Source organism: Molossus molossus, unplaced genomic scaffold, assembly GCF_014108415.1.
Source record: "Molossus molossus isolate mMolMol1 unplaced genomic scaffold, mMolMol1.p scaffold_m16_p_11, whole genome shotgun sequence".
Lineage (NCBI taxonomy): Eukaryota > Metazoa > Chordata > Mammalia > Chiroptera > Molossidae > Molossus > Molossus molossus.
Genome location: NW_023425346.1, coordinates 1,342,901 through 1,366,355, shown reverse-complemented (window position 1 = coordinate 1,366,355; position 23,455 = coordinate 1,342,901). Strand labels below are relative to the sequence as shown.

Below are 23,455 nucleotides of genomic sequence, written 5' to 3'. Positions count from 1 at the left end.
AGCTGTCTGGGCATGGGCTTTTGTTTGCTGGGAGTTTCTTGATTACATCTTCAATTTCCTTAGTTGTTATTGGTCTGTTCAAGTTTTCTATCTCTTCCTGGTCCAGTTATGAAAGACTATGTGTTTCTAGAAATTTGTCCATTTCCCCTAGATTGTCCAATTTGTTGGCATATAATTGTTCATAGTATTTGTTAACGATGTTTTGTATTTCTGTGGTGTCAGTTATTATTTCTCTGCTTACATTTCTGATTTTTTTAATTTGGGTCCTCTCTCTTTGTTTCTTTGTGAGTCTAGCTAAAGGCCATCGATTTTGTTTATCTTTTCAAATAAGCAGCTCTTTGTTTCATTGATCTTCTGAATTGTTTTTTCAGTCTCTATGTCATTTATTTCTGCTCTGATCTTTACTATTTCTTTCCTTCTACTTGCTCTAAGTTTTTCTCTTTGTTTGCTTTCTAGTTCTTTAAGTTGTGAGGTTAGATAGTCAATTAGAAATTTGTTTTGTTTTCTGAGGTAGGCCTGTAGTGCTATGAACTTCCCTCTCAGGACTGCTTTTGCTGTGTCCCATTGATTTTTGTGTTGTGTGTTCATTTGTATTGGTTTCCAGGAAGTTTTTATTTCTTTCTTGATCTCCTTGGTAACCCATTTATTCTTTAATAACATGCTATTTAGCCTCCATGTGTTTAGATGTTTTTGCTGTAATTGTTTTCTAGTTTCATGCCATTATGATCTGAAAAGATGCTTAATATGATTTCAGTCTTCTTGAACTTGTAGAAACTTAGTTTGTGTCCCAACATGTGGTCTGTCTTTGAGAATGTCCCATGTGCACTTGAGAAAAATGTGAATTCTGCAGTTTTGAGGTATAATTTTCTCTAGATATATATTAAATACATTTGATCTAGTGCATCATTTAGAGTCTCTGTTTCCTTGTTAATTTTTTTGTCTAGAAGATCTATCCAGTGATGTCAGCAGGGTGTTGAAGTCCCCTGCTATGATTGTATCATTATCGAGTTCTCCTTTGAAGTCCTCCAGAAGTTTTAAAATACATTTTGGTGCTCCTATATTGGGTGCATATATGTTTACCAAGGTTATATCTTGCTGTTGGATAGATTCTTTCAATATTATGCAGTGGCCTTATTTGTCTTTAGTTATGGCCTTAATTTTGAAGTCTACTTTATGGGATATGAGTATTGCTACCCCAGCTCTTTTTTTCTTTCCATTTGCTTGGAAGATTTTTTTCTATACCTTCACTTTCAACCTATGTGAGTCTTTTGTTGTTAGATGTGTCTCTTGTAAACAACATATATATGAGTCATGCTTTCTTATCCAATCAACTACTCTGTGTCTTGATCAGAATGTTTAATCCATTAACACTTAAGGTTATTATTGATATGTACTTATTTATTGACATTTTTGTTTATTATTTCATTTTTCCTCTTATTTCTTTTACTAATTGCAGCAGTCCTTTTAGCATTTCTTGCAGTGCTGGTTTGGTGTTAATATATTCCCTTAGCCCTTTTTGTTTTGTCTGGGAAACGCTTTATTTCACCTTCTATTTTGAATGATAGCCTTGCTGGTAGAGTAGTATTGGATTCAGATCCTTGTTTTTCATGACCTTGATTACTTCATGTTATTCCCTCTGTTGAAAAGTCAGCTGATAGCCTTATGAAGGTTCTTTTGTAGATAACCTGTTGTTTATCTCTTGCTGCATTTAGGATTCTCTCTTTGTCTTTAATTTTTGGCACTTTACTTGTTATGTGTTTTGATGTGGGCCTGTTTGGGTTCTTCTTACTTGAGGCTCTCTGTGCTTCTTTTATTTGTATGCCTTTTCCCTTCACCAAGTTAGGGAAGTTTTATGTCACTATTTCTTCAAATATATTTTCTAATCCTTGCTCATGTTCTTCTTCTTCTGGAATTTCTACGATGCGGATGTTGTTACATTTCATATTGTTCCACAGTTCTCTTTGGCTGTCTTCCTGGGTTTTTTTTATTTTTTATTTTTATTTTTTTGGTTCTCTGATTGGGCAATTTTTTCTACCCTGTCTTCTAATTCACTGATCTGATCCTCAGCCTCCTCTACTCTGCTGGTTATTCCTTCCAAAGTGTTCTTTATTTCTGCTATGTCATGGTTCATTTCCAATTGATTGGTTTTCAATGCTTCTATATCTTTACTAATGCTGTTGAACTTCCTCATGATTATTACTCTGAACTCTCCCTCTGATATTTTGCTTAATTCCCTTTCATTTTCTGTCAAATTATCTTGTTCTTTCATTTGGGGTCTGTTTCTTTGTTTCACCATTTTAGCCTTCTCTGTGGGTTTTGGAGCCTGTCAGATTTTCCCTGTGGTATTCCACTGGTTGTGGCTCCCTCTACTGGGTTTGGATAAGTATAGGAGGACCCAGGTTAAACATCACTGTCAAGACTTACTTTCCTGGGTAGATTTGCAAACCCAGGAAAGGTTCAGTTATCCTTTAGCTTTTTGCCTGAAGGCTATTAGTCTCAATAACTTGATGAGCCTTGGGTTGTAGCCCAGAACTAAATGAAAAATATCCCTTAGGTGTTCAGGGTAAGAGTATTTGCAGAGGGTGGGGCAGATGCTTGCTGGCTGTTAATGATTCTCAGTTTGCATTTCTCTGGCCTGGCCAGGTGGTATTAAATTCCTGAGGGAGGGGCTGTTGCTTCTTTCTGGGGCTCTGGGAAGGGGCTCTTTGAGTAAGGTGGCTACTGTCCTGTAAGAGAGTAATTCAGCACAAAACTCCCAGTGTCCTCCAAATCTGGAGTCTCTCCACACAGTTCCAGTCCAGTCTGCTCTCCCTCTGCCAGAGCCCACATTGAGTGGCTGTAACTAAAATAATGCTCTGACCTGGCCCTCTGCACTGTGGAGCTGGCTTGGTATTTTAACCCTGAGGGAGCTGCTCACAGCTAAAACGGCTGCTGTCCGTAGGCTCCCAGCCTGCCCTCTCACACCTCTGCAGTTCCTACCAGGCTCAATTTTGTGTCCTTTTTCTGACCATGGTTATATGGGTCCTCTCCAGCTAATTTTCTGTTGGTTTTTCCAACAATTTGTCTTTATTTTAGTTGTAATTCCAGTTTGGTCCTGGGAAATGGTCTGTGTAGCTTCCATTCTCTCTGCCATCATTTTGGAATCTCAGATTCTTTCTTAAAGAGGGATCTGCCTCTGGGCTCCATAACTTTCAGCAGGTTTCTGAACAGTAACCCTTCTTGGAGCCTCTGCTGGTGCTGGGACTCCTCAAGGGAGAGACAGCCAGTGTTTCCTAAACCTGTCTGACCAAGGAATACTTTTCTTTTGTCTCATGGGACCAATGCTGTTTGGTGGTACAGTAATTTCAAACTGCATCCCAACCCACCAGTGGGTCATGAAACAAGTTTTTTTAAACCAATTAAATAGCACAGAATGGAAAATACCACAGCACATTGCTCTTGGTAAGAACCAGTACTGAATATTTTCTCTTAATTATGTGTGCAAGGTGAGGTGTGTCTGTATAGGACACAATACAAAGGATCTTTCTTACTGAGGCTCATGTCTGAAAAGTCTTCAGAAACAGCTCTATGGAATGCACTTTGGTTTATGCTGTAACCCCAACTCCTCCTAGACTGACCTCCTCCCCTGTGCCCTGGCCCATGCTAGCTCTTGCCCTTTCTCCTTGCAAGCTTGCCCTCTCTGACCCAGCTTCCACTCTGCAGCTTGAGTGATCTTTCTTAAATGCAAATCTGCTCCCATACTCCCTCAGAAGCGTTCCCACCTCTCCCATCACTTGCAGATTGAATGCTAAATTTTTTAGCCTGGCATTCAAGGCTCTGCAGTATTAAGCCCCTTCTACTAATGAGTTTTTTCTGTCTCCCACGGCCTTCCTCATGGATCCTGTGCTCCAGGCAAATTTCTCTCTCTGCAAGCTCACATGTTTTCTGACCTCTGAACCTTTACCTGCACTTTGCCTTCCTCTTGGCACACCCTTGGCTGCCACTGGTGTCCAGTGCCATCCTACTTAGTCTTTCATTCTGGGCCTCACTACCTCCTCCGAGAAGCCCTTACAGAGGACCTCGCTAAGAGTACATTTTCTTCTCTCTGCGTCCATCATGGGCACCCCTCCTCTGGCCCTTAGCCTTTGGAAATGCCAAGACAATTCGAAATGACAACTCGAGCCGCTTCGGGAAGTACATCGACATCTACTTCAACCCCAGCGGGGTGATTGAAAATGCACGCATCGAGCAGTTTCTCCTGGAGAAGTCCAGGGTCTGCCGGCAGGTGAGGCATCCACCTGATGCACTGGTCCCAAGAGCAATCTCTACTTGCCCCAGAGTGGGATTCGGGGTTAGGGAGGCTTCCAAGAAGGGCCCCCTTCTGTCATCTCAACCCTCCCCTGTCTTCCCAGGGACTTCTCAGCTCCCCTGTAGGTCTTAGCTGCCACTGAATCCTGGTCCTACCCTGAGATGGACCAAGGGTCCCTAGAATTGGATGATAATGGTTCTTGCCCAAGAGTCAAAGAAAAGAAATGATAGGATTTTTTGTTCTGAATTTTCCACCCATATAACATTTTTCATCCTTTGGTGGCTACTACTCCTCACCTTTCCTGGAATTAATCTGAGGCGGGGCCAGTTCCAGCTGAGGGCTCCCTGGTCTGTGACTTTAGAGAGGGTGCCTTCAGGGCTCTGGGGAAGTGCCTGGGAGAGAAGGGTTCCCTGGGCAGGGTGGGCAGCCTCAGCACAGGGCTGCGGGCGCCCGCTGGGCCTGGGGCCAAGATGGGGACAGCAACCAGGTCAGCTGTCCCTCAAGGCAATGCCAGAGCCATACCTGGCTGAGAGGCCTTGGAGGAGAAGCCAGGACAGGACTGGGGGCAACAGTCTGAGGCCCTGCAGCTTCAGAGAGTTGCTTTCAAGTTCTCCAGCCTGCCTTCCCCACCAGGCCCCGGGGGAGCGGAACTACCACATCTTCTACTGCATGCTCATGGGGATGCGCGCTGAGGAGAAGCAGCTGCTGAGCCTGGGGACGCCCCCCGAGTACCACTACCTGACCATGGTGAGCCCCTCCCACCACCTTCCCTCCCCACCTCTTCTCGCCCCACCCTTCTCCCCCTCTCAGCCTCCTGCCCGGCCTCCCCTTGCCTGGTGGTCTTTCTCCTCCAGCCCTGCCCTCCACCCACCCTGCCCCCGCCTCTCAGCAGCTAGAGGGGAAGAGGAAGGAGGGCTGGTTGCTGTGCTGGTTCAACCTTTGCTTTAGCAGCTGAAAAGCCCAAACTCTCAGGGGATCCCCCTTTCAGGCCCCCTCCACCCCTCTCTGTGGTTGGTTTCCACTTTACGACCATCAGAGACCTGCCCTTGTCTGAGGCTTCATGATTCCTGCAGAGCAGATGGGCCCTCCCCACTACGCTTACCTTCCTTTGAGACCAATGAACAAAAGGCTTGTCACCCACTAGGTCACAGGCAGTGGTCTCCATGCCCCTACCCCATCCTGTGGGTGTGTCTAGAACTTGAACTCCAGCAGAGCAGGGGTCTTGCTTGCACTTGCTCTGGCTGCATCCCTCCTCCCTCGGGTCCCCACCCTACCCCACCCCACCTGGGACAGTGCAGCCGAAGGGCCTCTGCTCCTGTCTGCTGGCAAGGGAACCCTGAGTGCCCACTCATGAGTCTCTCCCGTGCACCCCCTCTCCTGCGCTCACTGCCTTGCCCAGACCATGCAGGACCTGGTCCCTCCTCTGCCCTCATCTATCACCTACCCTGCCGGCTTGACCCCTACTCGTCCTGCAGACCTTCCGCATGCACATCTGACAGGCCACGTCTCCACGGACCGCTCTCCCATGGCCTGTAGCATGGTTCCAAGTCCCTCCAGACCCCACCTCCTGTAGTCCTGGCTCCAGCCTCCCCCTTCCTGCTCTCTGCCTAGCCCTCCTGCTCCCCAGCACCACTTTGCAGCTCAGCCTGTGGGGCCGGCTCAGGAGCCTCCTCCTGGAAGCCTCACTTGCCGGTGGGCTGGCCCCACCTGCTTTGGTCTGGGCGCCTGTAACAGTTTGTGAGACAGCCCCACCCCCCATGCACAGGGCCCAGGGTGGCACAGAGCCAGGCACAGTGCGCCCTGGAAAGTGTGTGTCAGATGAACCATGGTATTCCCCAGAGAGGGTGAGGCAGAGTTACTGCAGATGGGGGCAGAGTGGGCTCAGAGAAGCCGAGCGACTTGCCGTGGACACACAGCTGCCCAGTGCCAGTGCCAGCTCCAGAGCCCCGCACTCTGTCTGGCCTCCGGTTCTGCCCCGGAGGTAGTGTTTTTTGCACTTGGACCTTCCTATAGCCCCTCAGGGTCCACCCAGAGCACACGCAGTGTCACTTCCAGGGCCTTTGGCTGAGTCCCTGAGGCTTCTGTGCCATGTGGGCCCACGTGAAGGAGGTGGAGCACAAGGCTGAGGCCCAATTCCACAGGGGAACTGCACCTCCTGCGAAGGGGTGGACGACGCCAGGGACTACGCTCACGTGCGCTCGGCACTGAAGATTCTCATGTTCTCGGACGCTGATAACTGGGACCTCAGCAAGCTGCTGGCGGCCATTCTGCACCTGGGGAACGTGGAGTTCATAGGTAATGTCCTCGCTCACAGCACCCCTGGGTGGAAGAGTGGGGGAACCAGGGAAGGAAGAGAAAGAACTCTCTCAGGCCCGGCCCAGGTCAGTGGTTGAGTATCGACCCTGCACCAAGAGGTTGCTGGTTCAATTCTGGGTCAGGGCACATGCCCAGGTTGTGGGCTGATCCCCAGTGGGAGGAGGCCGCCAGTGGATGCTCTCTCCCATGGATGTTCCTCTCTCTCTCCCTCTCCCTTAAATCAATAAAGAAAAAGAAGAAGAACTTTCTCAGGGCTCTCACCAGAGAGCCACCAAAGTCACATAGTCTAACCCTGTCCTGGAAAAACACGTTGACCATTTTCAGCTGTGAGTTGGAAGGCTTTGTGGGTTAGGGAGAAGATGTCGAAGATAAGGGCACTCCAAAGGTGAAGACTCCATCAAGCACCCCCTACTTTTAACTGGGACCCCACAGGGCTACCCCTCAGGGTGAAGGTAAAGTGGAGTAGATTGGAAGCACCCAGGTGGTCTGGGGGTTCAGGTGTCCTGGACAGTAGCCCAAGCCCCTGCCTGCGGACACGGTGAGAAGAGAGCACGCAGTCTCTGGAGCCCTAACGAGGAAGGGAAAGGAGAGGGGCTCCGGCAGCCTTTGGAGAAATGGCTCCAGAACTCATGAAACCAACTCACAGAGCAGGGGGGAAGGTCGACTTTTTTTTTTTTTATCCTCACCTGAGGACATTTTTCCGTTTTTTTTTTTTTGTTCAGGTAGAGTGGGAGGGAGAGAGAGGAAGGGAGAGAGAGAGAGAAAGGGACACATCGAGTGGCCGCCACCCACACAACCGACCAGGGCCGGGGACAAACTGCAACCGAGGTACATGCCCTTAGCGGGAACCGAACCCGGGTCTCTCCAGACCGCAGGCCGATGCTCTAACCGCTGAGCCAAACCGGCCAGGGCGGCTTTTAAATTTATTTTTGTTCACAGGCGTTTCTCCTTTTTCCTCGCAGACACCCTCCTCCCCACCCTGCTCCCCACCAAGCATGGTTGCCTATGTCTATTGGTTACGCACACACGTGTATACGTTCTTTAGTAAGCGCTCTGGAGCAATGGGTGCCCACATGGAAAACACGAGCTCAAACCACTGCCTCACACCGTAGAAGAAAGTCTGCTCCCAGCGAGCCGTGGCGGGACCATGCGCTCTGCCACCTGAACCAGGCACCTCTGCCAGTCAGAGGCGGGTGCTGGCAGGCAGGGCATCAGGACGTGGAAGAGAAATTTAAACCGAGTTGGGCGCCAAGAATGCAGACCTCTGCATCAGCCTCACACCACATTTAAAAGCAGGTCAAACAAAATGCTGTCCAGGGATTACTGTGCAGATGGTCAAAAGACCAGGAGTAAACAGGGAAGTGGTGTCCATGAGGCTGGGAGAGCGGCGACCGCCAGTGGAGAGAAGCGTGGTCTCAGCAGGAAAGGGCGGCGCTGAACCCCAGGCTGGGGCGGCTGTGTTTCCTTAATGATGGTGACTCAGTGTGGACTCAATAACTATTTATTGTAACATGCCTTTGGGTTTTATGCACTTTTTTTATCTGTGTGTTTTTTTGTACAACTTTTTTTTCTTTTTATCTTCACCGGAGGACATTTTTGCATTTATCTTCAGATAGAGCAGGAGGGAGAGAGGGAGGAAGAGAGAGAGAGAAACACGGATGTGAGAGAGACACATCGACTGGCTGCCACCCACACGACCCCAACCGGGGTTGGGGACAAACCAACCAAGGCACACACTCTTAGCAGGAACCAAACCCAGATCTCTCCGGTCCACAGCCGACGCTCTAACCACTGAGCCAAACCAACCAGGACTATTGCATAACTTTTTAAAGTTAAAACACACACACACACACAGAAACAACACTCACTCCTCCCCTGGTCCTGGCAGCCCTGGGGGGGGGGGGGGAGTTTTGACTCAAAGAGCAGAAACCTGAGTTAGGAGAAGGCTGCAGGAGACTTACCTTGTTCTTATTTAGCGGAAAGAACAAGGGAAAGCCCAGGTTTCTGTGGGTGGCAGAGTCGGGCTGAAGGGAGCTGATGACTGCTCCTGCCCCGTCCAGGCTGTTCTCCAAACAAGCCCAAATGTCTTCAGACTTCCTTTGGACCCAGACCCTGATCTCAGGAGCACAGCAGGAAGGAAGAGCACCTGGGACATTAGTTCCTGGGGAGGGGCCAGGGGGCAGTGCCCAGGGACAGGGGCTGCCCCAGGCCCAGCCCTTGCCAGGGCCTCTGCCCGGTCGCTCCAGTGTGCGGTGCCACTCAGAGCCCATCTCCTCCCCCAGCTGCAGTCTTTGAGAACCTGGATTCCTCCGACGTGATGGACACGCCTGCCTTCCCCACCGTGGTGAAGTTGCTGGAGGTATCTTGGCCATGTCTGCCGGCTTCCATTTCTGTGAGGGGCCCCAGAGACCTGGGCCAGCAGACCCCTGACCCCTGATTCCCATAACCCTCCCCAGACTCTTGCTCCTGCTTCCCACCCCTTTCCCAGGCTCCCAGCTCAGCCCAGGCACCCTTCTGCCCATTGCAGTCTCTGGGCTGGGGAGCTAGAGAGAAGCTGTGTGAGCAAACAGTAACAAAGAAGCAAAATGGTGTCCCACTCTCCACTGCGCTCATCCCCAAGCTCTCCTCTCTGCACCCGATCCAGTGACCTTGCTCTGGATCTTCCCCAGCGCCCCTCAAACGCTCCTGCCCACAACGTCATCCCTAGGGCTTCCCCGTGAGCCCTGCTCTCCCGGGAGAGTGAAGAGTGCTCACCCCATTAGCCTCCAGGAGAGTCCAGAGAGAAATGGCGCTTCCACTGGGGGAGGGAGGGCACTGCAGGCACGGGCCCAGATTGCCTGTGCTGGGGACACAGATGATTCCACGTCACCCCCACTGGCTGTTCTGGTGGGAAATTAATAGAATCAGAAGCAAAAAAAAAAAAAAGAAGGAGGGAGGAAGGGAGGGAGGGAAGGAAGGAAGGAAGGAGGGAAGGAGGGAGGGAGGGAAGGAGGAAGGAAGGAGGGAAGGAGGGAGGGAGGGAAGGAGGAAGGAAGGAAGGAAGGAAGGAAGGAAGGAAGGAAGGAAGGAAGGAAGGAAGGAAGGAGAGAGGGAGGGAGGAGGGAAGGAGGGAGGGAAGGAAGGAAGGAAGGAGGGAAGGAAGGAAGGAAGGAAGGAAGGAAGGAAGGAGAGAGGGAGGGAGGAGGGAAGGAGGGAGGGAAGGAAGGAAGGAAGGAAGGAAGGAAGGAAGGAAGGAAGGAAGGAAGGACAGGAGAGAGGGAGGGAGGAGGGAAGGAGGGAGGGAAAGGAAGGAAGGAAGAAGGAAGGAAGGAAGGAAGGAGAGAGGGAGGAGAGAGGGAAGGGAGGAGGGAAGGAGGGAGGAAGGAAGGAAGGAAGGAGGAAGGAAGGAAGGAAGGAGGAAGGAGGAGAGGGAGGAGGAGGGAAGGAGGGAGGGAAGGAGGGAGGGAAGGAAGGAAGGAAGGAAGGAAGGAAGGAAGGAAGGAAGGAAGGAAGGAGAGAGGGAGGAGGAGGGAAGGAGGCAGGGAAGGAGGGAGGGAAGGAAGGAAGGAAGGAAGGAAGGAAGGAAGGAAGGAAGGAAGGAAGGAAGGAGGGAGGGAGGGAGGAAGGAAGGAAGGAAGGAAGGAAGGAAGGAAGGAAGGAGAGAGGGAGGGAGGAGGGAAGGAGGGAGGGAAGGAAGGAAGGAAGGAAGGAAGGAAGGAAGGAAGGAAGGAAGGAAGGACGGAGGGAGGGAGGGAGGGAGGGAGGGAGGAAGGAAGGAAGGAAGGAAGGAAGGAAGGAAGGAAGGAAGGAGAGAGGGAGGGAGGGAAGGAGGGAGAAGGAGGGAGGGAAGGAGGAGGGAAGGAAGGAAGGAAGGAAGGAAGGAAGGAAGGAAGGAAGGAGGGAGGGAGGGAGGGAGGGAGGGAGGGAGGAAGGGAGGGAGGGAAGAAGGAAGGAAGGAGGGAAGAAGGAAGGAAGGAGGGAAGAAGGAAGGAAGGAGGGAAGGAAGGAAGGAAGGAAGAAAGGAAGGAAGGAAGGAAGGAAGGAAGGAAGGAAGGAAGGAAGGAAGGAAGGAAGGAAGGAAGGAAGGAAATAGTAGCATTAGGCACAGTTACCGTTCGTGTTCTTCATCTGGAGCAGGGTTCGTAGACACTTTGGGTTTTGCCAGCTCAGCCCTGGCTGCAGGTGGGGCCTGGCCCGTGCAGACTCCTGCTCCCTCGGCCTCGGCCTCCCGGATGAGGGGCTTTGGTTGGGGCGTATCTAGATGCCAAGGACCTGGCCTTAGAGACCTCCTTGCCCACTGCTTTCCAAGGTTCACCTGGTGGCGATAGCCCCTTCTTGAGCCCCCGGAGACCAGAGCAGGGCAGGTGAACAGGTAGCCAGGATGCTCAGGGCCCACACAGTTTGTGCACCCCTCCGAATGCTCTAATGCCCAGTTCTCAGGCTCCTCAGCCAGGGCCCAGCAAGGACACTGACACTGGTCCCCATCTGGCCTGGCCCTAGTTACAGGTGTCTCCCACCCTCAGGCCTTGGGCATCGGGTGTTTGGTCTTGAGAGGGAACAAGACAAAGCAGGGCAGAGTCCTGCAGCCTGGCCCTGCTCCATCAGCTGTCCACCTGCCTTCCCAGGTGACGCGCCAGGCCCTCCGGGACTGTCTCATCAAGCACTCCATCGTCATCCGCGGAGAGGTTGTCACCAGGCCTCTGAACATCGCCCAGGCTGCCGACCGGAGGGATGCCTTTGTCAAGGTGCGGAGCTGTGGGAGGGGAGCTGCCTGCTGCACCTGCTCCTTGTTGGCGGAGAGCAGGACAGAGCAGACAGCTGGTCAACTCCAATTCTGGTCACCTGCCTGGTGACAGTGCGCCTCCTAGCCTCTGGCCTTGGCTTCTTGCCTTTAAAGTAGGGATGATATCGCCCGGCCGTGTGGCTCAGTGGTTGAGCATTGACCCTGCACCAAGAGATCGCTGGTTTGATTCCCAGTCAGGGCACATGCCCAGGTTGTGGGCCTGATCCCCAGTGGGGGGCATGCAGGAGGCAGTCAGTCGATGTTCTCTCTCACTGATGTTTCTATCTCTTTCTCTAAAAATCAATTAATATAAATAAATAAATAGGGATGACACCTTCAGTAGGGCTATGGACCCAGTGTGAGCGCGATTTTCTGGGTGGACTTGGAGCAAGACGCAGCTGTCCTCCTGCGCTTCAAAGCCTGTTGGCGGTACCCTGTCTCCTCAGGGCATCTATGGGCACCTCTTCCTGTGGATTGTCAAGAAGATCAATGCTGCGATTTTCACTCCGCCTGCCCAGGTCTGCAAAAATGTGCAAAGGGCCATCGGCCTCCTGGACATATTTGGCTTTGAAAATTTCCAGAACAATAGGTATGACCCCAGTGCACCTGCTTGCAGGAAGTGGGAGATAAGCCAACTCCTCACTGACCGAGCTGCAGGGTGCCTTCCTCCCCCACTTGCTCCCTTCCAGGACAGGGGCTGGCGTCCACTTGGAAGGCCGAGTGTTTCTGCAGGGAGGGGTCCGCGCGTGCTCCGGCACCCACGGCACCTCAGGGCAAGCACACGGGAGGGCAGGGCCGCGGTGCCAGCAGGGGGCTTAGGGTAGGCTGGCAGACGTGGGCTCCATAGTATAGCACCCTAAGGCACAGCAGACTGAATTGTGATTCACATCATCACTTTCTGTTCTCCAGTGGTCAGCTGAGCAGACCAAACCCACTTTGGAAACTGGAAGGGGCAGGAGGAGCTGGTTGTGGGAGATGTGGCCATGTAGGCAGGAGCCCCGCCCCGAAGGAGCTGCAGGCTGATTGGTGACAGGCAGCTATCTGGGGGCCTGGAGAAGGGCTCTGTCATCCGGCGCCCTATCCCTTACTCAGTCCTGCCTTGTGCAAGTGTCCACTGGGCCCTCTCCCAGCAGTGTCAGAGTGGGGAATGTGGGGGTCTGATTTCTCACCTCTTGGGTTAACACAGGTAAGACAACCAGTCCAGGGATGATGAGGTTCCACATACATCAGCAACCCATTCTGAGTTGGAAATGCCTCCATGAGACCCGGGGGGATGAGGTTGAACTGGGTGGTGTGGAGGGAAACATAAGGCAGCAATGGGGGAGCACTTTGAGAGGGGATGGAGACAGCAGTGAGGGAGCACTCCGAGAGGGAGGGAGACAGCATGAGGGAGCACTCCGAGAGTGATGGAGACAGCACTGAGGGAGCACTCCGAGAGGGATGGAGACAGCACTGAGGGAGCACTCCGAGAGGGATGGAGACAGCACTGAGGGAGCACTCCGAGAGGGGGGGAGACAGCAGTGAGGGAGCACTCCGAGAGGGATGGAGACAGCACTGAGGGAGCACTTCGAGAGGGGGGGAGACAGCAGTGAGGGAGCACTCCGAGAGGGATGGAGACAGCACTGAGGGAGCACTCCGAGAGGGGGGGAGACAGCAGTGAGAGAGCACTCCGAGAGGGATGGAGACAGCAGTGAGGGAGCACTCCGAGAGGGGGGGAGACAGCAGTGAGGGAGCACTCCGAGAGGGGGGAGACAGCAGTGAGGGAGCACTCCGAGAGGGGGGGAGACAGCAGTGAGGGAGCACTCCGAGAGGGGGGAGACAGCAGTGAGGGAGCACTCCGAGAGGGGGGGAGACAGCACTGAGGGAGCACTCCAAGTGCGGGGGAGACAGCAGTGAGGGAGCACTCCGAGGGGGATGGAGGCGGCAGTGTGGGAGCACTCCGAGAGGGAGGAGTTAGCAGTCTGGGAGCACTCCGAGAGGGGGGAGGAACTGCATGCCTGGAGTCGCTCCTGGGACAGAGGCAGGGTGACCACTGTGTCCTGTCTGGATCCTGCCTGAGGGTGGTGCTGGGGGCGCTGCAGGTCAGAAAGCTTCCTCTAGTGTCGAGCTGGAAAGGATTGAGGGGCAAGGCTGAAGCCTCGAGAGGCCAGCACCAGGCTCCCGTGAACAAGGAAGGTGGCCTGTGCTAGGGAGCCCAGGAGGAAGCGCAGGCGGAGGAGTGGGCAGGTAAAGGTACCTCTGTGGATGGGGGTAGCCCAGTAGTCCGTACCGAGCCTCCAGAAGCCCCTCTCCTGCCAGGGCCACTTCCCCACAGGGCTGGGCTATCACATGACACTTGGTGTCCCAAGGATCACTTCCACATCCAGAGAGGCAGGCCTGTCAAAGAGCCCGGTAGGGCTGGTGAGGAGCCCAAGCAGGGAGTTGATGGTATGCCTTCATCAGTCAGCACCTTCCCCTTTCTTTTTTTAATCTTCTTCCAAGGACATTTTTGCATTTATCTTCAGATAGAGCAGGAGGCAGAGAGGGAGGAAGAGAGAGAAAGAAGCATTAACGTGAGAGAGACACATCAAATGTTGCCACCCACACGACCCTGACAGAGGCCGGGGACAAACTGCAACTGAGATGTGTGCCCTCAGTGGGAACCGAACCCGGGACTCTCTGGTCTGTGGGCCAACGCTCTAACCACTGAGCAAACCAGCCAGGGCACCTTCTCCTTCCTTTTAGTGTGTTCGCCACAGGGTGGAGAAAGTGAGGTGATGGGCGTAGAGGCACAGAGAAGAGGGAGGGTGTGTCCGTGTGCAGGCTCCATGTGGGGGGGTGCCTCCAGGGGCACGCACATGGGTGGCTCTGTGCCAGTGGCCGGGACCCTGTGGTTCCCACCAGCTGCGGGGGGGGGGGGGGCGGGGGGAACGGGGGGGGCGGAGCTGACCCCCGCTGCGCCCTGGTGGGGGCGGTGCCTCCGCAGCTTCGAGCAGCTCTGCATCAACTTGGCCAACGAGCATCTGCAGCAGTTCTTTGTGCGGCACGTGTTCACCCTGGAGCAGGAGGAGTACCGCTCCGAGGGCATCGCCTGGGACTTCATCCACTACACCGACAACCAGCCCACCCTGGACCTGCTGGCCCTCAAGCCCATGAGCGTCATCTCCCTGCTGGATGAGGAGAGCCGCTTCCCACAGGTGCGCCCCCGGCCCAGGACACTGCTGGAGACCCTGCCATGTCTGCTCCTAGTGGCTGGGGAACTCTCCACCGGCGGCCCATCCATTCTGGGGCTGCTGAAACCTCTGCTAGGAATTAGAAGGCCCCCCTCAGGCAACCCTACCCCACCCCTGCAGGAAGGCTCCCTGGCCCCCACACACTTTCCAGCAGAGTGACAGCTTGGTCACTCCTCAGGTTCCAGAACACACCTGAGAGAGGGCTTCCTACGCACCTGTGGGCCAAAGGCTGCACAGGGCACAAGAGAAGGAAACACTTTTATCCTTGCCCTCGGGGAAATCTGCCTGTCCTTGGGGAGACAGACTCTCAGATTCGGCCAGTGAGAGCTCCTAGTCCAGAGACGGGGAAGCAGGGCTGGGCCCTGGGCAGGGTGGGCCAGGGCGCTGGCAGTGGAGTTGGACAAACCCAGTATTTGCCCCGCTCATTGTGACAAGCCACCAACCCAAGGTATCCGTTTCCTGTCTGTAGAAAGGCTGTCAGTCATTCTTTGGGCCCATGAGAGAGCCCCGAGCCCTGTGGACATGTGCCAGCAGACCTCCCCGTGGCTGGGCTCTGGGACTCCAGCCCATTGGGTATCTGTGTTGTTCCAGGGGACAGACATCACCATGCTGCAAAAACTGAACAGTGTCCATGCCAACAACAAGGCCTTCCTGCAGCCCAAGAACATCCATGATGCCAGATTCGGCATTGCCCACTTTGCCGGCGAGGTGTACTACCAGGCAGAAGGTAGGTGCTGCTTCTCACTGCACCCCCTTCCTCCAAATCTGGGTCCGTTTCCAGGAGGGCCACAGAAAGGAGGCTGAGATGGTTAGGTCGCTTTGCAGAGCTAGCGCTGGGAAAGAGGGAATTGAATGGACCACTCATGGTTTGTCTTGTTTACAATAGTTCTATTGAGATGATCCATATAGCATGCAATTCACCCATTTTACGTACACAACTCAAGGGTTTTTCATATATGCACAGAGCTGTGTAACTGTTGTTACAGTTTAGAACATTTCATCACCCCCAGAAGAAACCTCCCACTAGCATCCATTCCTCCTTTCCCCAGTCCCTGGCAGCCACCCATTTCTCTCTGTATGGATTTGCCTGTTCTGAGCATTTTATAAGAATGCAACCACACAACATATGGTCTTCGTGTCTGGCTTCTTTGACTTAGCATCATGTTTTCAAGATTAATCCATGTTGTACCATGCCAGGACGTTTTTTCTTTATATTGAAGCATAACATTCCACTGTGTGAATAGATCACATTTTGTCTGTCCCTTCCTCAGTTGGTGGACATTTGAGTTGTTTCTACATTTTGGCTGTTTTTGAATGATGCTGCTATGACCACTCATGTACAAGTTTTTATGTGGACATATGTTTTCACTTCTTTGGAGTCGATATGGAGGAGAGGAGTTGCGGGGTCACATGGGTTAACTACTGTGTAACCACCAAACCATTTTCCAAGCAGGCCCCACAGGTTCACACTCTCACCACTGGTGTATAAAGGTTCCATTGCTCCAGCTCCTTGCGAACACTTACTACTGCCTGCCTCTTTGATTGTAGCCATCCTAGTAGGTTTAACGTAGTGTCTCAGCGTGATTGTGATGTGTGTTTCTGTGATGACTGATGATGTTCATCATCTTTTCACATGCTTATGGGCCACTTGTATGTTGTCCTAAGAGAAATCTCTATTCAAATCCTTTGCCCATATTTTGATTGGTTTGTCCTTTTATTGTTGAGTTGTAAGAGGTTTTCTTTTTCACTTTTAATTTAATTTAATTTTTAAAAATTTTTATTAATTTATTTTTGTTACAGATGTTTCTCCTATTTCCCCCCAGACACCCTCCTCCCTATCCCTCCCCCTCCCTAAGCATTGCTGTCTATGCTCATTGGTTATGCATACATGCATATAAGTTCTTTGGTTTATCTCATCCCTGCCCCCGGCTCCCTTCCTCTGAGGTCTGTCAGTCTGAACCATACTCCTTTCTATGTCTCTGGGTCTATTTTGTTCATCAGCTTATTTTGTTCATTATATTCCACAAATAAGTGTGATCATGTGATATTTCTCTTTCTCTTGTTGGCTTGTTTCGCTTAGCATAATGCTCTCCAGGTCCCCCCATGTCATCTCAAAGGATAAGAGACCTCTCCTCCTTACAGCTGCATAGTACTCCATTGTGTATCTATGATGCAGCTGTTTCATCCACTCATCTATTGATGGACACTTGGGCTGTTTCTAGAGAGTTGTAAGAGTTTTTATGTATTCTGGATATAAGTACCTTATCAGATATATAATTTGTAAATATTTTATTCTGTGGATTATCTTTTCACTTGACAGTGTTCTTTGAAGCACAAAAGTGTTCATTTCGATGAAGTCCAACTTACCTATTTTTCTGACGTTGCTCGTGTTTTTGGGTTCATGACCTAGAAAACCATTGTCCAATCCAAGCTTTACCCATAGTTTTCTAATTTTAGTTCTTGCATTTAGGTTTTTGATCCACTTGGAGTTAATTTTTGGATATGTTGAGGTAGGGTAGAGCATGGGTTTGAGTGGAAAAACAAGGGCCTCGGGTGGTCAACCCGTTGGTGTGCTCAGAAAAGTGGAAGGTGGCCCACGCTCACCTGTGGTCAGGAAGACGGGCAGGCAGTGCAGGGCGCCTCTGTGGGTCGTGTGGGGCGAGGACGTTCTCTGGTCTGTGTGACGAGACCCCGAGCCACACAGTTGGAGACAGGGCGGCACTGCGCTCTCCTCCCTCCAGCTCTGTGAGGCTGCGCTCCTCCGGCCCACTGCAGCCCTCCCTCACGGGCACCTGGGGACACAGCCCGTCCCCCAGCCTCACACCAGGCTATGCAGGCGTGCACAGAGACCCCACTAAAAGGCGAGTGACTTAAAAGGGGCAAAGTGGGAGAGGACAGTCCTGCTCACGCACAGTCACCCTCAGAGTCCCAGGAGCACAGCCCCTCAGAGGAGGCCTGGCCCTCGCTGGCCTGGCGCGGAGAGCAGCTGCCAGCAGCTTCCTGTGGGCACGGTGCTGGACGTCAGAGCCCAGGAGAGAGCAGGGGTGTGTGCTCTCCCGCCGGTTGCAGCCTCGTTCGCTGCCTGGGCTGCCACCGCCGCAGAGGCGTGGACGTTCCTAGAGCCCGGCGGCTGGCAGTCCAAGATCACGGCGTCGGGAGGGGTGGTTCCTTCTCAGCTTCTCTCCCTGCGGAAGGAGGGTTACTCTCTTCTGTCTCTGCGTATGTCTGTGTCCCAATCTGCTCTCTCTTTTTTTAATGTTTTTCTTGGTTTTTTAGAGAGAGAGGAAGGGAGAGAAATAGAAACATCAATGTGAGAGAGAGCATCGACTGGCCACCTCCTGCACACCCCCAGCTGGGGATGGAGACAGCAACCTGGGCCTGGGCCCTGACTGAGCATCGAACAGGGACCTCTCAGCCCGTGGGATGAGGCTGTAAGCGAGCCACACGGCCGAGCTAATCTGCTCTTCTCACAGCACCAGGACCATGGATCAGGGCTCAGCAGAATAGCTTCGTTTTAGCATCACCCTCTCTTTAATCACCTTGTATCTCCACATATTGTCATATTCTCAGGTACTGGGGGTTAGGACTTCAGCAGATGGGTTTTGGGGAGACACAACTCAGTTATGCCCTGAGTTTCTGGAGTCTCGGTCTTCACACCCCTGGCCTTCGCAGGCCTTCCAAGACCCCCAGACGAGGGCTGGTGGAGAGACCTGGGGGCTCCCAGCTCTCGGGGGCTCCTTAGTGAGTTACACACAAGCTTGCTTCCTAAACATGTCTGCTAAAGTGCACACATGCTCACGCACACATGCATGCTCACATGTGTACACATACATGCTCGCGCGCATGCACACATGCTCTCACACACGTGCATGCCCACACATGCTCACACTGCCTGAGGGCACACATTCCTTTCCAAGAATGTGCAGTGACACTCCCAGTGAGGAGGACAGTAACTTCCAAGCAGCTTATAATCAGTAGGTCACCAGCCATCCTTGGAACCCGTAAGCCAAGGGGTGTTTAACTTCTTCCTGTCTTCCATTCTGGCTCCGGGAAAAGCAAAGTAGCTACCACCCCTTGGCTGGTTTTCCGGGATTTTGAAGCTGCCCCTCCTGCCCAGAATGGCCCGGCCTCTCCCGGAGCCCCTCTGGCCTCAGGGCCGTGCCTTCCCCGAGCTCACACTCTGGCCGCCCACTGTGAGAGGTGGTTGGGGCAGCTGAGGAGTGACTTCTGCACTTTCTCCTTTTCCTTCTTTTCTTGTTTTCAGCTCCTCTGTGTAAATAAGCAATTGCCTGAGTCGGACTTGCCCAAGTTCACCCAGAAATGTTGGGGGTCAGAGCCCTGGCACAGGCCCTCAGGCCCCTCGCTATGGGGAATCTGAATGCAGGGTGCACAGACGTCCATCTGCTGAGGCCGGTGGCCAGCTGTTACGGCGTGACCGGGGTGAGGTGGAGGGGAGTCGCTCCTGTCCATGGCACCCCTGGGCCTGCGCGGAGGAGATGCCAAGTCCTCAGAGCATCCCTGAGCTGAGCAAAGGGCCCAAAAGCAAATCTGCCCTGGGGCAGTGAGAGCTCTTCACCTCACCCAGGGCCAGGAGAGCCTCCAGGGATAGATGATGCTTGACCTGGTCTTGGAAACCAAGCAGGAGTTGGCCCAAGTGGGTTCGGCTGAAAGCACGTTCCCAAAACAGCCTGTGGAGGCCAGAGGCACGGGAGAATAGAGGCCTTCTGGGGTGACTGGGCGCCGGGGGTGCAGAGCCCTGGGGCGAGCAGGAGAGGAGGAAGGAGGAGAACAGGTGCGCACGGCAGGTGGAGGAACAGAGGAGGGGTCCGGTCCTGATGACTGGCTGTGTGCGATTTCAGGAGTCCTCAGGCCCAGGATGTGTGGCAGAGAGGCTGAGCAGGCAGAGGAGGGGTGGGAAGCATCACAGGTGTGTGGACAGAAGGAACAGTGGCGGCTTAGCCAAGGCAGAGCGTAGTGAGGATGATGAGTTGGCTGATCGGGGTTTATCTGTTCATGTGACCTGACATGATGCTGGGTGGAGACAGTGGGTGCCATGCCTGGGTTGGCTGGACAGGGAGACGGAGGGAGGGGTGCAGAGGATGACTTCAGAGGGGACTCATGGGGCCGCCTGGTGTGACCAGCACCCCCTCTTTCCCAGGGGGTCACAGTAAAAGCTGAGCTGGGTTGGTGGACGGGCTCTCCTTTCCCCACAGGCTTCTTGGAGAAGAACCGAGACGTACTGAGCACAGATATCCTCACCCTGGTCCACTCCTCCCAAAACAAGTTCCTGAGGGGAATCTTCCTGTTGGAGTCAGCAGACATCAAGCTAGGCCACGGAACCATCCTCCGGGGCAAGGCAGGGAGCCAGCTCTTCAAGGTGGGCCCTTGTCCCTTCCAGCATCTCCATCCTCGGGTCCTCCGGGCTGGACACGCAGGTGCCAGGGGAGCTGCTGCCCGGGTCTGCATTTCTCAGTCCAGGCACAGGGATGAGTGAAAACAGGGCCCACTGCCCCCCTGGCTGCAAGTCTGGTGGGTCCTGTAGAGTCTGACCTGTCCTGTGGGGGAGGGAAAGGGGCGACGGGCTGTGTCTGGAGGCTTATCTCTCTCTTGCAGGCGGGACTCTAGGGAGGTCTCAGGAGGTCTCAGCAGAATAGTCACCAGTTTTCTAGGTGTGCCCTCAGGGTCCTGGCCCCCTCTGCCGGTCAGGGCAGGGCAGGGGTCGGCAGTCATCGCAGCTGGCCCTGGTGTCGCCCCTGCTCTGCTGCTTTTCTGGGCCTGGAGCCAAAACACAGCTGAGGCCTCGATGTCACCTGCAGGGAGGGGACCTTCTGTGTCTGCTGGCATCGCTCTGTCAGTGTGCTCAGCTCTGCCTCCAGTTCCCTGTTCCACGTGTCCTGGCTCACGGGCCTGTCTCGTCCTGTGTGCTGTGTGTGCATTATAAGTGCGTGTTGTGTGGTGTGTGGTGCGGTGTGTGTGTGGTGTGGTATGTCTGTGTGTGTGTGTGGTGTCGTGTGTGGTATGTCTGTGTGTATGTGCATGTGTGTGGTATTTCTATATGTGTGTGTGTGTGCATGTGGTGTGGTGTGTGGTATATCTATGTGTGTGTGGTGTGTGGTGTGTGGTGTGTGTGTGGTGTGTGTGTGTGGTATGTCTGTGTGTGTGTGTGGTGTGTGTGTGTGTGGTATGTCTGTGTGTGTGGTGTGTGTGTGTGTGTGTGTGGTGTGTGTGTGTGGTATGTCTGTGTGTGTGGTGTGTGTGTGTGGTGTGTGTGTGTGGTATGTCTGTGTGTGTGTGTGGTGTCGTGTGTGGTATGTCTGTGTGTATGTGCATGTGTGTGGTATTTCTATGTGTGTGTGTGTGTGTGCATGTGGTGTGGTGTGTGGTATGTCTATGTGTGTGTGGTGTGTGGTGTGTGTGGTGTGTGTGTGGTATGTCTGTGTGTGTGTGTGGTGTGTGTGTGTGGTGTGTGTGTGTGGTGTGTGTGTGTGTGGTGTGTGTATGTGATGTGTGGTGTGTGTGTGTGTGGTGTGTGTGTGTGGTGTGTGTGTGTGGTGTGTGTGGTGTGTGTGTGTGGTGTGTGTGTGGTGTGTGTGCGTGTGGTGTGTGTGTGTGGTGTGTGTGGTGTGTGTGTGTGTGGTGTGTGTGTGTGGTGTGTGTGTGTGGTGTGTGTGTGTGGTGTGTGTGTGTGGTGTGTGTGTGGTGTGTGTGTGTGTGGTGTGTGTGGTGTGTGTGTGTGTGTGGTGTGTGTGTGTGTGGTGTGTGTGTGTGGTGTGTGGTGTGTGTGTGTGTGTGGTGTGTGGCTGCTTTCCAGGGAAGTTAGCAGCAGAGAGCCCTGATGCTCTTTAGGGCAGCCTTGGATTTCCTGGCAGAGTGGGGGTTTACCTACATACAGCCCCACCCCATAACACCCCCTCTTATGCTTTCACCCCTTAAACATGACTATCCCAGAAAAGCCCTGTGAATTCAGCACTGGTCACATGAAAGTGTCCTTCACCTTTATCGCCACCCCCCCACCCCCCGCAGAAGTCCTGAGGCCTTCAGGCCATGACCATGCACAGCACAGGCCCAGAGAGGTGCCCCGGAGCCCTAGGTGGTACAGGAATCCCCCAGGTCTGAAACCAGGTGGAGTCAGGCCAGACTCTCTGCATCTGCGTCCAGAGCACAGCCGTGTGCTGGCCCTGCAGATGCCAGAGCACAGCCGGACGTTCAGGGAACAGGATGGCGGTGGATGAAATGCTCGGATGAAATGCTCGTTGTTTTACAAACCAGGACAAGGGAAGATGCTGCCTGTTGTTATTGAACAGCCCAGCCATTGCCTCCTCTCCTCAGAGATGTCAAGGTGTTAAGACCGTTGTGTCTCCACACTGGTGCAATGTGGCAACACACACCTTTGCTCAGGTGCATTTGACCTTGGGAAGGTTTGATCAAGGAGCATTGCCCAAGATTAGTGCACAAAACAAACGCTGCTCATGGCAAGGGGCTTGGGCTCCCCCAGCCCCCGGCCCCGCTCTTGTGTCCATAACTTAATACATTTCCATTAGAACAATATACATTCACTATAATGCATACAGTGCATAGCATAAAACATTAAATATGTGTGTGTGTGTGTGTGTGTGTGTGTGTGTGTGTGTGTGTGTAAAACCTAGACAAAAACTGAACATGTAGAAAAGAGGTAAAAAAGTGAATGTTCCCAGTTCCAACATCCACTTCTCACCCTGGGGCATTGTCTTGTGCATCCCACATGGAGGACCCCCAACTCTAGACAGGAGGCAGTGACCCCATCTTACTCCCCTCTGGGTCCCAATTATCCAGTAGGGAGGCCTGCAAACAGCAGGCACTGGGGAGACCTGCGCTGGATGAGTGAATGCAGCACCCCTACTTTGGGACCTTGGCAGAAGCCCTGACTGGGCGGAGGGTCAGCTCTGCCCTAGGTGGTGCTCCCCAAACCCCCACGTGGACCCTGTGCTTCTGCCCACAGTCTGCAGACACTGGCAGGCGGTCTGCCACCTTGGCTGGCCAGTTCAAGCAGTCCCTGGACCAGCTGATGAAAATCCTGACCAACTGCCAGCCCTACTTCATCCGCTGCATCAAACCCAATGAGTACAAGAAACCGCTGGTAATGATGGGAGGCTGGGCACACAGGGAAGGGGGCGGCTGCTGGCTGAGTCTGATGGCATCTAGGTCCTGTCATTCCCTTCACCAGGGCTGGGGTAAGGTGGCCAGTGACCTGCAAGGCTGGGATCACCCAGACCTCAGGAGACCTAGCCCTGCCATTTGCTGCCGGGAGTACTTGGCCAGGTGCTTCCCTTCCCGGAGTCCGGTTTCTCTTCGTCACGTTAGAATGGCACCTTCCTTCAGGGGGCAGTACTGGATGCTTCTGGCACATCAGCACATGTAAATTGCATTTAGTAAGGGATTTCACCAAGATTTCAGAGGCTGACACCACTCCTGGTTGCCCGTGGAGGGGGTCTTTATCTGCTTCCACGTGGTGTGGGGTGGGGCCCTGCCTGCCCAGGAGCCCTTGACTGTGGGCTTGGGAATCTTACCCAGAGGCTACCAATCTAGGACTCCTATAACTAGGAGATGCCATTCGAAAGGAAATAAAATGACCCCAAAATAACTCTTACACGGGAAAAAATATGATATGAAACAAAGAGACTTTTTGAAAAGAAGAAAATTCTATGAAATGGAGGCTGTCCCAGGCTATCTGGAATGTATCTTCCAGATGGGCACAGTAGCCCGACGTTAGGTAAGAACTGTGCTCTGAGGGTGCCCCCCCCCCCCACCTTAGGAGCTGGACAGGTGCTCAGGTCTCCACAGGTGGTTGCTGCTGTGTGGGTGTCGGGTGCCTCAGGCTGAAGGGCCCGGCCAGCTCAG

At 53.3% G+C, this 23,455-nt stretch overlaps 1 protein-coding gene across 1 annotated transcript in view; it reads left to right on the top strand.

Annotated features, from left to right (window-relative positions):
* Positions 1-23,455, top strand: part of MYO7B (myosin VIIB) — a 100,702-nt gene that overhangs the window by 29,068 nt on the left and 48,179 nt on the right. Inside the window, exons 6-15 of the mRNA XM_036254578.1 lie at positions 4,122-4,264; positions 4,922-5,035; positions 6,430-6,583; positions 8,887-8,963; positions 11,209-11,328; positions 11,813-11,955; positions 14,332-14,542; positions 15,170-15,305; positions 19,792-19,955; positions 22,557-22,694. Coding sequence (XP_036110471.1) covers positions 4,122-4,264; positions 4,922-5,035; positions 6,430-6,583; positions 8,887-8,963; positions 11,209-11,328; positions 11,813-11,955; positions 14,332-14,542; positions 15,170-15,305; positions 19,792-19,955; positions 22,557-22,694 — 1,400 coding nt within the window. The remainder of the gene's footprint in view (positions 1-4,121; positions 4,265-4,921; positions 5,036-6,429; positions 6,584-8,886; positions 8,964-11,208; positions 11,329-11,812; positions 11,956-14,331; positions 14,543-15,169; positions 15,306-19,791; positions 19,956-22,556; positions 22,695-23,455) is intronic.